The 18,727-nt window shown below is 36.7% G+C and overlaps 1 protein-coding gene across 2 annotated transcripts in view; it reads right to left on the bottom strand.

The window, feature by feature from the left end:
- GALNTL6 (polypeptide N-acetylgalactosaminyltransferase like 6) overlaps positions 1–18,727 on the bottom strand; it is a 512,016-nt gene that overhangs the window by 269,090 nt on the left and 224,199 nt on the right. For both annotated transcript variants that reach the window (XM_074904075.1, XM_074904074.1), the window contains exon 4: positions 1,598–1,764. In XM_074904075.1, coding sequence (XP_074760176.1) covers positions 1,598–1,764 — 167 coding nt within the window. The remainder of the gene's footprint in view (positions 1–1,597; positions 1,765–18,727) is intronic.

Below are 18,727 nucleotides of genomic sequence, written 5' to 3'. Positions count from 1 at the left end.
CATCTGAAAACCACTTGTTCCACTGAAACATTAGATAAGTTTATATAACTAGAAATGAAGAAGATTCAGGAGATTTTTATAGTGTTATAGGAATACATGTTACAGGTAATATTTACTTCCAAAATACTTTCAGTCAGCAGCAGAACCTAAGCTAGGGCAGGCAAGAAAGAGCAACAGAAGTTACAGTATTTCCTGTTTACTGGCATTAACTCTTTTTCTAAGAACTGGGAAATAAATAAGCTTTCTAAAACATTAATGCATTTAGAAGTATATCAACAACAGTCGGTATGATCTTCATAAAAAAATCCTACAGTACCACCATATTGAGCAAGCATAGCCTCAGTTGCTGCTCTCTCAGTATAAGAAGCATTTTTACTTGTCAGACACTTCATAAAACCAAGACTTCCATGTAAGTTGTTTTCTACTAGGAAATTGTTAGCCTGCAGAAAAATTGTTGTGCTACTTTACACTTGTTGTTTTGAAAACTTTCACCCATGGTCTAGATTTTTTTAAACATAGAATAGCCAGAACTGTGCTCACTTCATAATTTCACTTAAATTGCATTACAGATAGAGAGGCAGTTCATCAAAGGACATATTGCAACTAAAGCAACAGATATGAGAGAATAAGATAGATGTGTGCAGCATTAATCTTTCTAACCCTTGAAATACCAAATTAAAAATCTTACAGAAATGATTCTACTGCAGTGCTCTACTAATATTCTTCGCATTCACCCAGGGGCTTCTCACAATAGTAGGTCAGAAATCTGCTCCTGTAAGTTCATAGCCAAGAAAGGTTTTACCTAAAACATTAGCAAAGACCACAATCCTCTCTTTCACTATCAACCCACTCAGAACAAGGTTCACACACACTCTAGTTAACTGATGTTTCAACAACCAAAAAAAGCCCCAAACACCAATGTCAAAGCTCTTCATGCCTGAAGTAATAATATATATACTGAAATTTGAAAAGAAAAACTATTTCCCAGTTCCACATCATTATTACAGATTAATTTTACTGAGGGAATTTTTAAGTTTCATTTAAAGAACTTAGAGCATTAATTTCTTGTGTTACATTCAAGAAGTAATGATGGCAGAAGTCATTAAGTGATTGCCGCTTTCTTAATTTTGCTATATATAGATGACGTAAACTTTGATTAACTATTCTGAAGCAGTTTTTCACATTCCATTCAAGAGTCTAATTTCTCTGTATGGATATTTTGTACTAGTATATGAAGCTGTCTAATACAATAAAATTCCAGGATTAAAGTCTAATGAGTTGCATCCAAAATGGTCAAAGTTAATAGGTTTTCTGAGTAAAACTGAAGCCTAAGTAAAAGATGTTGGAACACTAAAATTTGCAGTATTTCAGAAATAATATATTCAAAATGCTATATTAAGGGCCAATGAACTTCAGTATTCATGTAAAGTAAAACAAAAGCCACTTATACGTGTTTATTCCAGCTAACAATCAAACAGTACTCCAAGGCAAGCAGTCCAGCAGTTACAGTCTCCTCACTGTTTGTTCCCCTTTATTTTTTATATGGGCCACACTCCATTATAAAGTTCAAGTTAAAACAAAACTGGTTGGGCCTTACCTCTGTCACTGAAGTCATCCACAAGAATAATTTCTGCTATCAGGCTGTCTGGAGTGCGGTTGATAATACTGTGTATGGTTCGCAAAAGTGAAGTCCAGCCTTCGTTATGAAATGGGATAATTATGCTAGTATTTGGTAGCTTTTCCAAGTACACCTTGTGCTTACAGCTGGAGAGACAAGAAAATAATTGTATAAGCATACTGAAAAGTCTGAGTTAGCGTATACTTCCATCCCTTTGGGCCATTCAGCCATCATGGGTTCTAGCATAAAATCCAACAGCATAATGAAGCAGTATTTTCATTTGACCATAACTAGTTAATTTAAAATATTTATATTGCTTACAACATACAATAAATCTGAACAATGACAAAATTTAACTGGCTGGAATTAGGTTATTTTCCTTCACTGGAAACTTTTTCCTGCAAAATGACAGAGGACATATCTTCTTTGGCATTATTTCCAGAAAACAAAACCTCTTATAAGAAAGAATTCTGAAACATAATATGATGCAAAAGAAAATCGGAAATGATCCTTTTTTCATCCATTAGCTGGAAAAGTTTGTAAAACCAGTCTACTATACCAAGAGTCAAACTCCAGAAAGCAATTCAGTATTATCCTGGGTGACATATGCTTACAATATGCAAAATAACAACATCCACAAATACAAGTCCAACTTCATATCTACCTACACATCCAAAATGATTGCTGTTGTTAAATATAGAGATAAAACACCACATGATTCTGAAAATGCAGACTGATACAAGCAAGAAAATATGAACAACTTTGTTTCTGAAAGCACTGCACCTTCAGCATCCTAACTGAACAGCATGTAGTATCAGTGCTTAACCTTACCATTTTCAATATTGAGTTGTTTACACATTTGAGAAAAAAAACACTCTTTAAAAATAAATAATGGACTTGCAATTCAGTTTCTCCTAATAGATGAGAATATTTCATGAAAAATGTTTAAGTTACTGAAATTGGTAGGATCTCATCTTTCATGTTTTGTTGAAAAAGTGGGAAAAGGGACACATTCCTCTGTTGTTCACATGGCATGGCATTTTCAGCTCTGGGGACAAAGTAACTGAACGATTTCTCATTTCCCAAGAGAAAGTCACACCCTGAGAAAGGTATCCCTACAAGCAGAAACATGTCAGCTTTGCGATAAACAAAAGCAACAAAAAAAGGAAAAAAAAGTTTAGACCTGCAAATTCTAGGTTTAAAAAAGTACAGTTATCTTTGCTGCTTTTCAGAAAGAATAATTATGCATATCAAATACTGCTGTAGGTTATAATGTTGATTTACATATATTTGCAGTTTAGCTTGCATTTCCACTTTATAAATGTCACTTTGAAATCAATATTTACCAATTTATTGTACAGCTACCACACTGAAGAAGTGTTCTAAAGAAACCATAAAAATTCATAGCTACTACAGTTCCATTTGCAAAATATTAACTGTTATGTAGTTGTGAATAAACAGTCAAGTTTTGGATGATCTCTTAAAAAAATAAGATTTTAATTTTAATTCAGTCATTTCTTCCTAAAACATTGTGACAATGAATTTACTGAGAAGCCGTTTGAAAAAGTAATACTTTTAGAAACGTTTTAATAAGCAGTTCAGTGGTAGAACATACATGCACACTGCAAAAAGGACAGCTGCTTCACAAGAACGTTAAGGTTTGGAGAAAACAGTGTTCATTACCTAGTGACAGAAAAGCCTAAGTATATATTCTAATGTTTTGTGAGGGAAAAAAAAAAAAAAAATCCACTGCAGCGATAGAATTCAGGAAAATTCAGGAAGTAGTACAACAAAGGCAGCCCATTGTTAATATGTAGCTTCTTTCAGCTGGTAAATTAAGGAAACCACCTACCAAAACCACTACCTACTGTCACCAGCTGTTTGCTGACAGTGATGCTTCCTGGACTAGAACAAATGTAACTACTACACATATGTGTAATTCTTATGCTATTCTTGAAAGAAAGATTTTTTTCCTGTAGCATAACTCCCAGTAAGTATGATTTTTAAATTAGTAAATTTTCCACCTTCATAAAACCCCAAGCCAACAAACAAAAACCAAACCCACCACATAAAACCAAGCAAAAGAATGCCACACATCAGATCATAACTTCTAAAGGGTGAGGGAAAGAAGATAATACCCAAACCACCCAAATACATCAGAATGTTGTTTCTTTTTAAAATTGTTGCCCCTCCTGTATAACAATATACCTTGTCAAAAAGGTTGTACTGAGATTTGTGTATTTGGATGGTCAATATTGTATAAGTATATACAGATGGGGAAGGTCATTGGATTTGGATATTCTCATTGGTAGAATACGCAATTACTCTGAAACCAAGTGATGAAAAGAAGAAACACCGAGGGACTTAGTTTATAACCATTTAATTCTTCCTACAGAACAGATGGCTCTATTAAAGAGAGCCATGCTTAGAAGACAGAAGAGGACAACATCTTACATTTTCTTAACTCGTCTCCACCATTCCACTTGGACCTTTAATGTTCATTTACATTTCCTTTTACTTTGAGAGTCATTGCAAATGTACCTGGCTATATGTGAATTGATTTCTAGTAAGAGCCACAAACCACTAAAATGTCCTTTTCCTACTTTTCTCAAAAAAGCTTGTTGGGTACTCAAATTCATAGAAACTAAACCTTATATTTAATTTTCTATTATTAAGACAGTCTGTTAGGTTTCATAATGGTGGCCTTGACTCTTCGGCAAGTTAAATTCTGTTCATTTTTAGCCCACTTGCTCTCTGACATGAGACTAACTCTAACAGAAGATGACTATTATTTAGAAGGCATAACACAGAAATCTGTTTTATGTGAAGTTCTATTCAGCATTAACTATAGCAGAATATAGCTGGCTCTGTGCTGTGATGGACTGCAGGACAGATCTGAAGGATAGCTGTAATGCTCAGGAAAGGGCCATAAATTGCAATAAAGATGCAGTTAGACATCCACTGCTGAGATGTTGGATTTGCCAAGAGAATAATCATATATATGTGCAGCATTTGTTCAAAGTCTATCAGTGTTGCTCTTTATATCCTGCATTTTAGAAGTAATGCTAAAATACCCTGGCTGTAAGAAGACTACTTGAAAGTACACACAGTGCTTCTTGTAAGCCATTGCAGGTCTTTGCGCCTAAAACAAAGAACTAGTTATCATAACACTAGGTCAGAGTGAAGTCCACAGTCACGAAGTACTATTATTTATGTTTATTAATGATGCCTACGACATAAAGCAGTCTAGGTAGATGCACGATTCATGTATTAACCAGAAAAGATAACAGTGTTTATATGCAACAGTAACTGGCAGAAATCCATAAATCTTGACATAGAGATTTATCTTACCCAATATTTCAACTCATCTGTGTTTTACTGATGAGAATGATGTTTAAAACCAAAAAGCATCAGCAAGTTATCACATAATGATAAAAGTATCTTTCTAGTGCTTAACTGCAACAATTACGTGTCAGCAAAGATTTTTAGAAGTGTTCTTTTCAACACTACTTCATTATCAAAAATTCTATAGAGTGCCTTTAGAGAGGTGCTGACATAAAGTTTGATCGCAGCTTCAAACTAACCCTGTTTTATTATTTATGCTGGTTCCAAGGTTCTAACATACCTCATAAGTAACTATTTTATTTTTCAGCCACTATAATGCCATACTTTCAAGACTACTTTTTTTTTTTTTTTGGCTCTCACCAAAATAATCCTAACATGGTAACAGTATTTTAAGGATTCCTAAGCAAAATACAGACACTGATTTCAGTAATTTGGTTAACAGCTTAATTACCCTGTGGAATGAATTTTCTAAAAGTGAGATTCTTGATTCTCCAAAGAAATAAATTATAATTCAAGAGTCTTTCCTATTTCCCAAAGAATGCGATTTTACCAAAATTTAATAAAAAATAAAGCAAGGTTTACTGTTGAAAGGTAAAATGCCATGTATAAAAAGATTACTGTTACAATCCGATTTTAACAATGTTTAAATGAGAACTTATACTCGTTAGTTAAAACTTTTTGAATTACAGTATATATGTTAAATGAAACTGAACTGACTTCCTATAGAAGTATTTAAAATATTGCTGACCAAAATGATTTTATTTGCCAAAGTCTCATAATTTCAGTGGAAAATTCTGTCAAACTTATCAGTTAGAAAAAGATAGTACTCCAGTTGTCAGCCTCTGCCTGAAGACCCTGCAACTTACTTGCACACTTTAAATGACTGTAGGCATTATGTGGACAGTGTTATTCAGGTAGTTTGAATGGCAGAATTAAGCATCCAAAGAATACACTGACTTTCATTAAACCTTGGAATACTGGAAAATCCACAAAGACCTGGAAGTAAATCCTAAAATCAATATTCAAAAAAGGTCAGTAGATTTAAGTCTATTTAAGTTCAGCCAGTTTCAGTCAAGTAAGGGTTTGCTCCAAGATCAAACTCAGCATATAGAAAAGATTGTAACATAGCTGATATCAATTAACATTACTTTATGTTTTCATTTTCATTATCAAATCACAGTGCATCTGATAAAGACAAATGTATTATTATAGAGCTTTAGTATCACATCATATTCTGATTAAGGAATAAAAAAACCCCACAACAAACACCCCAAAAAATCAGTGGGGAATTGAAAAAAAGAGTGAAACTACTAGGCCTTTGAAAATAATTTTTATTACTAAGGTATCAGTCGCTATTTTTAGTTTGTTTTCATCAGGACCAGTTTTTGCCCTAGTGGTATTTTCATCTGGATTAATTTTTAAAATAACTCATAAGGAAGTTTACAGTAACAAGATTGATTTGAATGGCAAATGAAGACAGGTCATTTGACTCCGATAACTCTGTTCTGTGGTATGTTGTAAAATGGCTCATTTGAATGAAATGTATGTTAGCATAAATATATGCAAAGTCTCAGAAAAAAAGCCTCCCATGAAATTTGATAATCTGGCCTATAGGAAAGGCAGAAAACTAAATCAATCCACCTGAAATTAGTACACCAAACTGATTTTTCACTTCAGCTTTGATCACAATAATTTTCATGAAAGTCTTCTCAGTAATTAGTCCTGGCTATGTATGCATAGTCAACATCATGCCCACACTGATAAGAGGATAAATATTTAAGGATGCTAAGAGCACAGTATTTGACTAGTCTTCCACCGTTTTCATTGTATTTTTCCTCACTTTCATCCTTATCTCCATACTTTGTGTTTCCTCAGATAACTAAAGTAGAATTTTTAACGTTTAATGTTTGAGGTAGCATTCATTCACTTCGCTCAGTAACGCACCAAGTTGTGCTTGAGGTACAGCTCCCTGTAAGTTAAATCGCTAGAGTTAAGAAACCTCACACTCAGCTCGTCCTCAGCTGCCCCTGCTCAATTACATGACTAATGCACACTCCTCATCAATGTCTAGTAAGTGACCATTTACAGAACTGGAGGCTTAGTTGTTCAATGTTTGATGCCATCTTCCCCAAAGTATTCTGAGTGATCCTGATCAGTTGTCTTAGCTCACATACATGCCTGTATCTCTAGATAGATGTCATGCTATATCACTATAGCACCCAGGGCAGTGGAACAGCAGGCAACTGCACATTCTGGCCAAATAGACCCAGGGCTCCAATCTTCTCCAGCGGACAGATCTGGGTTTATTCCTAGCTTTATAGACTGATAGACCAGGGTGTTGAATTCAAGCAGCCTGCCCATTTCACAGCTAGGACTGGAATCCACCAGTATATGGGAATGTTATCTCATTCTTACACTATGCAGTCTCAACATACGTGTGTATGTTCAGAGCATTAAGAGACAGTGGCTTTCAGTGATTAGGACTCTTCTGCCTATACTACTAACTATATAATACTACTACCACATTTGGATCTTGGTTATGGTTTCTAACTACTATGTAATTAGAAAAGTATTTGTATCAGACATACACACTGAACTGATATGCCTGTTCTCTTTCCTCCTAATAAGTCTGAAGACACAACTAATACACAAGTTACATCTAAGGATCTCTCCTCCACCCTTAAACACACACAGTAACTGCTTGCACTCAACTAGAAAATATCACACAAAACAGCTGAAAAACCTAGTTTACCACTACTCCATATGGAAAGTTAGCTATTAAACCAAAATTTGCTTCTGCAGTATAATACTACTGCATTCTGGTACTGTTATAAAGGCAAACTGGAAAGTGAAAGTTAGTAGTATTCTCTAGGTGGACTTCTACATATAAAGTGTTTAGTTCAAATTTTTGTATTTTTAAACCATGAACCTGGCCTAGACACTTAAAAATGCAGAACTTTTCAAACAGAGTTCAGTGAAATAATAACTAGTATTTTGGTTGTACTTTTAAAAATGAATAAATGGCTGCCATCAAGAGTATTTTAAGACCTTGGAAAGCAAGGTAATTTATTTCAAAAGTGCAGTATCCAAATGTCCAAATCAACAAGTTGGGATGGGATAAGGAGATAAAGAAACAACCATACGTATATAGGACTCAGGACAGGAATACTATTTAAGGGGGAAAACCACATGACAATTGAAACTAGAAAAGCGCTCCTATGCAGCATAAACATTTTCTGCTTAAACTTAATAGAATACTACAGAAGGACCTTAGTAATGTACTACAGGCACTTTTCCAAAGATATGACTTTACTTGCATTTAAACATCACATATTTAAGTGCAGCACACCAGGACTTATTTACGGAACAACGCTGAATAATAGGTTCAGCAGTTAAAGTTACAAGAATGACAATTTCTTAACATAAATGTTACCAGATTTCTGCAAATTTATTAAATAATAAATCTTAAATCTCAGAATAATTTCTACGTTAAGTCTGAAAATGATATACAAGTGTCTTGGTAGAAACACCTAGGAAGAAAATAACCATGATAAGCAGCTGTCATCCTGCTAGCCAAGTAGCTCACATGTGTATTTTCTTACTGAAGTTATTACATTAGCATTCAGAACAAAGGGAGTTTAGAAGAGACCATGCAGGGGGCATTATGCATTTCTCTCACACAAATCCTCAGATTTACAAAAAAAACATTTGCAATTTGGACTTTGTGAGAAAAATATTTTAGACACAAACACTTGTGTATGTATGAAAAAATTGGCACCAAATTTTGAATTTGCTTATGACTTAGATACGACATTTTCAAGATTATTATTGTGAATCAGAAGTTATGAACATTGAATTATAATTTCAAATATTGCTATCCTTGATCAATCTTGTCTTTCTATGTTTCAGAACTTAATATCTGATATATCTTATTAAAGAATAACGTTACATCATTAGATTTGTCCCTAGAGACTTCCAGATGATACGCTTAAAAACAGAGTCACAGAATCAAGGTTGGAAAAGACCTTGAAGATCACCTAGTCCAACCATTAAACTAACACTGGTCGCTCTCAATTACACCATATTCCTAAATGTTATGTCAACCCAAATCTTGAACACCTCCAGGGATAGGACTCAACCACTGCCCTGGGCAGTCCATTCCAATGCCTAACAACCCGCTCTGTAAAGAAACACTTCCTAATATCCAGTCTAAACCTTCCCTGGCACAATTTGAGGCCATTCCCTCTTGTCCTATCGCTTGTTCCTTGGTTAAAGAGGCTCATCCCCAGCTCTCTGCAACCTCCTTTCAGGGAGCTGTAGAGAGTGATGAGGTCTCCCCTCAGCCTCCTCTTCTCCAGACTAAACACCCCCAGTTCCCTCAGCTGCTCCCCGTACGACCTGTGCTCCAGACCCTGCACCAGCTCCGTTGCCCTTCTCTGGACACGCTCGAGTCATTCAATGTCCTTTTTGGAGTGAGGGGCCCAAAACTGAACACAGGAATCGAGGGGCGGCCTCACCAGTGCCGAGTACAGGGCTCAGATCCCTTCACTGTCCCTGCTGGCCACGCTATTGCTGACACAAGCCAGGATGCCATTGGCCTTCTTGGCCCCCTGGGCACACTGCTGGCTCCTGTTCATCGGGCTGTCAATCAACACCCCCAGGTCCCTCTCTGACTGGCAGCTCTCCAGCCACTCCTCCCCAAGCCTGTAGCGCTGCTGGGGGTTGTTGTGGCCCAAGGGCAGCCCCCGGCATTTGGCCTCATTGAAACTCCTCCAGCTGGCCTCAGCCCATGGCTCCAGCCTGTCCAGGTCTCTCTGCAGAGCCTCCCTACCCTCAAGCAGATCAACACACCCACCCAACTTGGGGTCATCTGCAAACTGACTGAGGGTGCACTCGATCCCCTCGTCTAGATCATCAATAAAGATGTTAAACAGGAGTGGCCCCCAAACCAAGCCCTGGGGGACACCACTTGAGGGTGCTGAAAGAGCTGGCTTTCAGCCAAGCTGCTTTCCATCATTTACTAGCAGCCTCCCTGAAATCTCTCTTCACTGATTTTGGACTTGTCCCAGTAATATCACTACCCACCTGAAAAATCATGAGAGGGTAGTAGTCTTTACATCTCACTAAAGGGGGGAGTTTTGCTGTGAGGTCCTTTACCTGGGCCCCAGGGAGGCAGCAGACTTCCCTATGAAGTATGAATTCACTCACTACAATGACGTTGCTAGGGTTCTTTTTAGAATTGGCTTTAATACCTGCTCTAGGGCGACCCGGCCTTGGTGGACCTTCATCTTCCTCCTTATTTGGCTCATTTTCTTCTTCCTTCTCTGCTTCTTTAACAAGTTCCAGAGCCACATATCTGTTGTGAAGGGGCGCCATGGAAGGTGAGGGAGGTCAGGAGGGGATTTTCCTACCTCCCTGAGCAGGGACCTTTTCCCAGTCTCCCTCATCTCTTAGGTCCCCTCCTTCTGCCTGGTAGCAGAAGGATCAGGGATCGCCTGCCTCTTTTGGAGCCTCCATTTGTTCCTTTTGCTTCAGGAGTGCTAAGATGCTACTTCACCAATCAACTTGCCTTTCGCACTCCCTTAATACTTCTTAATCTTTCAACCTCCTCTTTGAGCTCGGCCACCAGGCTGAGCAGGTCATCCAAAACCTCTCTACCAGGGCATAAACTGTTTCTATATTAGTTTTCAAAGCAGTAAGTACCTCTTCACTATCTCTGGCCGAAGAATCTCCATCTCTCCCTTCCATGATTTGATACATTACTAAGCACTAATCATATCTATGATTGAGAGATGTAATTTATTACTGTTTTGAAAAACTGAACTCAGAAAGCTCCATGATACTGTTTATTATACACTCCTACCACAAGTCACCAGAAAATTGCTGCTATAAAATCAAAGTAAATGCATATATATGTATCTATAAGCATAAATAACTAATTGGAACTTTCTACAAGCTTTGTATTTGGCATGCTGTTCCTACTGTTTGTTTTCATAGCTGGGCATTTGGCTCTGGGAGTTCAAGGCTTATTCATAAAAATGACACACTGTCACACCCTTTAACTTGCTTTAATAATAATACTGATTTAGATATTCATTTGAGATACAGAATTCTTGTGCTGGGTTGAAACAAGAATCAAAACTGAGTTTCTGAATAAAACAATTTTAGAGTCAGTTTCCAAGTTGCAGGGAGACTTCTAGAAGTTAAATAATGGTAAGAGGTTTGTCTATCCCTGAAATACTAACCTGCCTCAGGAAGAAAAAAAATATTGTCACAGAAGCACCTGGAAGCTATTTGCAGCAGGCACCAATGTAATACAACTTGATAAGAGGACCACTCATAAAAAGAGAGTTAGCGAAAAGGAGTTACAATTACACCTCTTTGGTATTCACTACCAAGAGTCTTAAGACTATTATGGTTTCATTTTGTAGGTTAACCTACTCTACCAGGCAGAAATAAAGAAACAGCATCCTTTTGCTTCAAGGTATAGGGAATTCCGTTTAATTCCCAGATGAGTTTAAGTAGGAAAAAGCCTCCTAAAACATCATACTAGCTTAAAAGATGCAGAACTGCAAAATTCTCCATGTTTACAGCTTCTCTGTTAACAGAAACATGCAGAAATCTACTACCTCTGTAGAAGACCAAATGAAAGAAAATGGGCTTCCAAAGTGATGAGAAAGGAGAGCAGAGTTGGCACCATTTCAGCCACTTTACAGCAAAAGCTGATTCATAAAAGCAGCAATTTGTTTGACCCTGTGGATATAACAACAACAATATTTTATGCACATTAAGGGATGCCAATAGCAATGCCTTGGCCAGTTACCAGGCTCTGTGCCTTGTGAACTGCTCTTTCTGACAGATAATAGCAAAGGAGAAGTTAAGTATCTTGCAGACATCCCTTTGCTGCATTTAGGAAGCAACGTAGCAGCCTACTACAGCAGTTGCTGGATCATAGAAGTAGTCCACCTTCAAATTTCTCCTCTTACTGGAAGTACAGAGAAAGTTAGAGAAAACCAGAAGATTTTCAACTTTTTTTTTTTCCCCCATTGGCTTTGTCAGCACACACCCTCTTAGATGAGCTGCTTTTTCAGATCTGACCTTTTCTTTCTCTTTATTAAAGGAACTACAGCACCCACTGGGCTCCTAGCTACTGACAAGCCCTCTATAAGCTATCAGGACAAAACATTTTCCAGTGAAGATTTACATAGTAATTGTCTTAGCATGTCAAAGTATTCAATTTACAGCAACAAGCTTCAGTCACACCGTGTTTCTGTTCCAATCTAGTCTTGTCAACCGAGCCTGATAAAGTAGTGATAACCAGTAATTTCTGCTGCTATTTGACAAGACTGTAAAATTAGCTTGGGTGTGAGCTGATGGAGGGGAAAGAAATCTTTATTTTCACAGTGGTTCACAGCTGGGAAGCAAGCAGGTATTGCTAGGTATGGGCCTCAATAAATGTCACAACACTTTTCCCTACTAGAACAAATAAACCTTCTCCAAAATATTATTGCTGTTTTCATGAAAAACAAGAGATGAAATTGTACAGTAGAAACAGTTTGCATTATTGCTATTAAATGCTCTAACAAACAACATGTCTTGAAAACTAAATAGGCAAAGCCCTGTGTTCTTTATGTAGTTTTTCCTCAGTACAGACTTCTCAGAGCTGACAGGGCTGAATTAGGTGCTTGTTACTTCATGGTAAATTGCATTATTTTGGTCTGTCATGGACAATTTCTCCGGCAGCACTGTATGTCTTCGAAGAAATAGAAGTCAGTGAGTTTGCCTCACTTCGTCCTTCAAACCAAAGGTTTCTCTAACCATTGGAAGAATGTAAGAAGCAAAGTCTTATGATACGCAGCACGTTTATGTTTGCAAATCTTTGTTTTACCAGACAGTGAGGTAGGAAGCCAACACCACTCATGGAAAGATCTTACCAAAAAAAATTTAAAAATAAATCACTCTTTTACATTTTTTTTAAGAAACTTACCTACTCACCCACATGTATTTAATCTAGGCTTGGGAAAAATGAATACATATAGTCATTTTATACCATCTCAAAATTACTCACAGGTAAGCTTATATCGGCAGGCATCTTAATAGTATATTTCACCTTAAGCCTTGCACTTTATTACCTATGAACTCCAAAATATCAGCAAGCAGCCCAATTTATTATATACACACCCCCCCAAAACACTTTTTGGTTTTGAGAGATTACAGAAATATCAATGTACTCAAGTCATTCATTCACACCAAGCACACTTATACAATTGTCTCTCAGAAGTCAGACAGACCTTAGCATGATCAATAAAAAGCCTCTATTTTGAGTCTAGGTTCATTTTCTTGACTGTAGAAGAAACCGGATTAGTATCTCAGCTTTTTGTCATCTCAAAGTGCATTTTAAGCATGTTACTTCAGGAACAAACCAACCCATGACATTCAGTTACCTTTTAACTTCTCTTTAAGACATCTTAATTATCCTTTCACCACTTGCCCTTACATTTCAAAGATATCCTGTAGGCTTCTCAGAACCCTCTGACTTATCAGCCACTTCTCCCAGTTTTGTGCCAGTCCTCATGTACTTGCCCAATTGCAGGGATCATTGAAAGACAGTTGAGAGTGGCCTCAAAATTATCTCAGTTCCTTCAGCATTCATGGGTACATTCTATCAGGGTCCATGGACTACTATGTCCAGTTTGCTTAAGAATTTTAAGAGAGCCTTTCTACCTACACCTCTTCTCCACTCCCTTTCACAGCAAGGTGACCAGGCTCACACTTCTCTCAAGATCATCTCCCATACACAATACAGGAGATAAAATAACGGGCAAGATATTACTAGGTCCGACCAGTGTCTATAACACCAAAATCACAGCTGGTAGATGTGGAAGCAAATGCTATGAGAGTGCTGCCATCAAGCCTCATGGACCACATGTGCCAGCATGATCACTAAGTTCTCATGTCTGCTATCACATCTTGTGGCTACCAGAGTCTTCTGAAAATTAGAACTTGATAAGGTTTTCCATAATCAAACCAGACAAAATAGAAAGGAGTTGCTTTTTTAATTCCAGCCTTGCTGCACATTTGCTGTCCTTATTACTTGAAGTATAACAGCTAATTCTGTTGCCAGTGAGAATATACTGCTGACCCTTACTGTGTTTTGTTAACATTAGAGCTGAAATTTCATTGCTAAAGAAGTATTCAGTCTTATGCAAATTCACATTAGATACAAGCCTAATTGTATGAAAAAAATACTTAGAAAGGAAGCAAGAATGGATGTATAAGAAAAAGGAAGGTATACTGAGGCTTTTCATAAAACTGTTAAAGTAACAGCATGTAACATCATCACTGTCACCTGCAAACCGCAAAGGTACAGATCCCCAGAACATTCCACATTTCTCTCAGATCTTAATGAAGTTATATGTACTTTCCAATTTTAGTACTGTATTATTAGAGAGTTAAAAGTCCTGGCTTTAGCCATTGCCAAATGCTAATAGACTTGGCTATCCCAGATGTACAGAACTGGCTGGAGAGTAAACATCCTTCAGTATTCCCTGTCCCTATTAACTTTAGATTTCAGTTATGTTTACTGCAGCTTGCTATGTTCTCAGCAGCGTGGGAGGCTTTACTGGATTTTCAGTAACAAGCATAGCATCTAAACACACAAGAACTACTTTCCTCCATTTGTATAAACAGCTTATTTCTTTTGTCAAAATCTTCTCACTAAACTGAAACGGACCCATCAGACTTGGACTCTCCTTGCTGGCCTATTAAACACTGCAGTTTGTTTCTTACCAAAACGATGGACAAGGGAATCATCAGTCTTCAGCCATATTTTAACTGTTGCCATAAAGGGACACACACACAATGCCCAAAAAGCACATGTGACTTATTCCATGTTATTTGTTACTATCAGTACATATTATGCTGAGGAACTGACAGCAGCCATGACAGACAGAGGGCCACAAGCTTTCTTGAGTATAAAATATTCCTGATCCTGTTTTGAGGAGCTGCACTTTGAATGGGATGCCCTGAAGCAATGGCAGAGAACAGCCTGGCAAGGCTTGGAAATGGGGACATTGCCTATAATGTTTGGACCGCGTGACTTTCCACCTTCACTACACTATTCAGTAACTACACAAAACGCTTTGAAAAGCGGTCATAGTAATAACCTTCAGCTTTCTCACTATCCCACTAAAGTCACAATTTGAGTTTAACCAGTTGCTCTGTGGCTAGATGAAGTTAAAGGTCATACTTGTAAACAGCAGTACAAAGCAATGCAGCATGTACGTGTGTATGAAGGCATTTCTGATTTCCTGAAGTGAATGAGAACTAGAAAGAAACCTTCTACTCTCTGAGCTTCTTCCAACATATAATCGAAAATTCAATAGAAGATTGATCCAAACAAATAATTACTTCCATAAGCCTTATTAAATATCATGAAGTTCAGCATGCTTAAATTAGATTAAATTATTTTTTTAGTGTCTTTAAGCAGGACAACCTAAGCCTGTCTTTAAGGTCATAGAACAATGAGGGAATTCATTGGAATCTATCTGGATTAAAGATGGATTTTATAATTTTATTTTAAGGACAATATATATAGCTTAAACTGTGACAAATGCACTGTACGTATAAAGAGAAAGTAATTAAATACATTCAGTGCAATAATCGAAAATTTTCAAAGGATTCAGATATGAACTACTACATGACTGTATAACTATAATATTTAAAACACCCCCTTTCCCATGTAAGTCTAGTAATTCTAGTCTTTCTGCAAAGTTTACTAAAACATAATTGAGAATTAACAGTAACTGTAACTATTCCAAAGACAAAAATATACAGCAAAACAAAAACTAAAACAACTTCCCCTAAAAAAAAAATCTCTTCTCATTCATTTTAATCTCTTTTAAAAGTGCAAGGGACAACAACCACACTGCATTCAAATATTTTGAGAGCCCATTCAGTCATTCTCACAGCTTCTGCTACTGACAAGGAGGGAGAACTGGACAGTTTCAGTTATGGGGAACAGGTAGAGTGGAATTTTCTTTTCTTATTATTATAAAGAAAGAATATCTCATCAGTGTTCAGGACACAGAAGATCCCACAGCGCTTATCTAAACACCCATATTTGTTTGAATATGAAAATGCATTTCTTCTGAGGCCCACAAAAAATGTAACATGTAAGAAAAACGAGCATAGCTTCTGAAAAGGAACACTGCTGGGAATGACTCTGAATGGCCACCACATCACATCAACAGCGAGACCAGCAGTCAACATTTGGAAACACTGAGTCCAGCCCATACATGCTAAAAACCAGACATCGCAAAGATCAGATTGGGCATCCCCAATGTACACTATGAACATTAAGAATTTCAGTACAAAATGAATCTATCTATGCCCAGGGAAACCTAAAAAGGATGGGATTTCTTGTGATGGATTATTCAGGCAAGACAACAAGGATTTGTGCATCTGATCTGTGACTACACAGGTTATCAATAATTAATCTACAAATTATAGATAAAACAAGACCCATTGTTAAAAATCAAGCTGTACAAACATACCAAACACAAAGATTTTAAATTATAATGCTTGTAACTCTATTGGTGTCAGGAATTAATTTGAATTCCATGATTCAAAATGAAAAGCTAAAAAACTGGATGCTTATTTTACAAGGTTTTAGGAGCTTGAAATAGGATATACCACAAAATTTATATTCACTGCCCAGACTAGATGATTGCAATTACTCCCCTAAGCCTAATTAAAAATCACATTTTGAACACTATTCAAAATGTGAATCAGATTCAATTTTGTTTGTATGAACAAAATTGGTATGAAATACAGAATATTTAGTAATGTTGAGAAGATAAGAATTAATGGTAACTGCTATATTAAATAATTAGAATAAGTAGCATTGGTATCTCTACAACAGAAAACAATACCACCAGCGTTTTTCCTAGTTTTAGTAGGTTTGTTGTATTCCAGACTACAGAAAGTGGCATGGGGCAGATGAATTGTGAATAATTGTGGATTTTGAAATATTTTTCACATTGGTACAGGACTTCTAACTCTTAAATAGTAATCCCATTGCCAAGTCTCAATACTGCCTAAAACTCATGACATTGCCTTCCACTTTAGGTGACCATAACTCTTATTTTCACTAAAATCAGTCCTGAAACTCAATTAACTGAGATGGCAATCCTTTTTCAGGTTTTTATTTGGAACTAAAGAAAAAGGTTGTTTTGTTTGTTTGGTGGTGATGGGTTTTTTGTGTTGTTTTTTTTTTTTTTTTGATAGTTTGTTTTTTAACTTAAAGTCAGGGGTTAATTTTGGGCAAAGAACAGAGAATTAGATATCTAACTTGGCAAGAGCACCCACTGTGAGAAGACTTTTGTGTGAAAGTGGGAAAGAAACAAGTCAAACACCACTCTGAAATGGAAAAACTATTCTTTAATGTAGCCATGAGAGACGGAAAAAAGCATGGGGGATAGTAAAGGGATGTAATAGAAACATATTAAGGATACAGGCAAGTCTGTAAATTGGCCTTAAACTAGAAGTTAAATATTTCATTTCTTTAGGGATTTTTACAGCACATACATTGCAGTGTCTCAGAAAGGAAAGAAGCATCCATCTGAATACATCTTGAAGTGCTTTAAATATACCACACTTAAAAGGAAAAAACTAAGATTATAAAAAAAAAAAAAAAAACACAAACAAAACCTGAATTTCTCAGAGCTCAGTCATCTAAGCATTTGCTTAGTTCCACCCATCTCCCTCCCAGAAGGTGCATTTTGCAAACCCTGAGTGCAATTTCCAGAGATGAAGCTGGAGAAAGTTTCATTTTGGTTATCTGCCATCTTTTCATACTTCCCAGAAAACCAAACACTTAGAAGTGGGACTTGAAATTTCTTCGGAATAAAATATTTTCAGTGATTTCAGAAAAATGTAGAAATTACTGTAACTGCTCTTTCAATTTAAATAACTTTTGATCCAAATTATAGTATTCATCACTCATTTTTTGTTGTATTTGAAGGTTTGTTTTGTGAATTTTCTTTAGTGATAGCAATAAGCCCACACTGTGGTTCTTTAAAACAAATTCTAGACAACATTTTCAGGAAATTAGTTTTCAGCCCAGACAATCCCCTGTGCAAATAGTATACACTAGAGACAGAAGATCAAAAACTCACAGTCTATAATAATAGTATCGCCCACAAACACGCAAAAGATGATAGTTAAAAGATGAAGGGCAGTTAGAAGCTCCACAAGCTTCTATAATATTCAGAAGCTGACCAAACTAGATCTTGCCTGCTATATCTCACCCAAATTACCTACTCTAATTCTATTTCAGTAAGAACATTATTTTCTAACACAGAAACTATAAACTTTTCCAATGAGATTCTCTGAAAGCAACCTTATGAGGTATGAACTACTTCACATTTCACACATGCTTCTGAAGAGTGTACACATTTCCAAAAGTGAAGTGCAGTCTGAGATTGGCCTGCATCATATTTCACACACAGCAGCTGAGAGATGGGTTTGTTTCTGACAGTAGGTCAGAAAGCATTGTCAGATTTCTGTGCGTCTTGGAAGTTCAAGACATAGCCTTGCTTCAGGGTGTAACCATCGAAAGTACAGAGCCCAGCTTTGCCACCCTTAATCAGCGTATTACTTGGTATGCAAATTTAGCACAAGAAAATTTTCATCTTTACATTTAGATGTTAAACAATACAGTCAATTAACTAATGGACTACCTGCATTACAAGTGTTTAGTGT

The sequence above is a fragment of the Athene noctua genome, chromosome 4, assembly GCF_965140245.1.
Source record: "Athene noctua chromosome 4, bAthNoc1.hap1.1, whole genome shotgun sequence".
NCBI classification, from domain to species: domain Eukaryota; kingdom Metazoa; phylum Chordata; class Aves; order Strigiformes; family Strigidae; genus Athene; species Athene noctua.
Note: the sequence above shows the minus strand (reverse complement) of the source record. Positions and strands in the feature narration are given on the sequence as shown.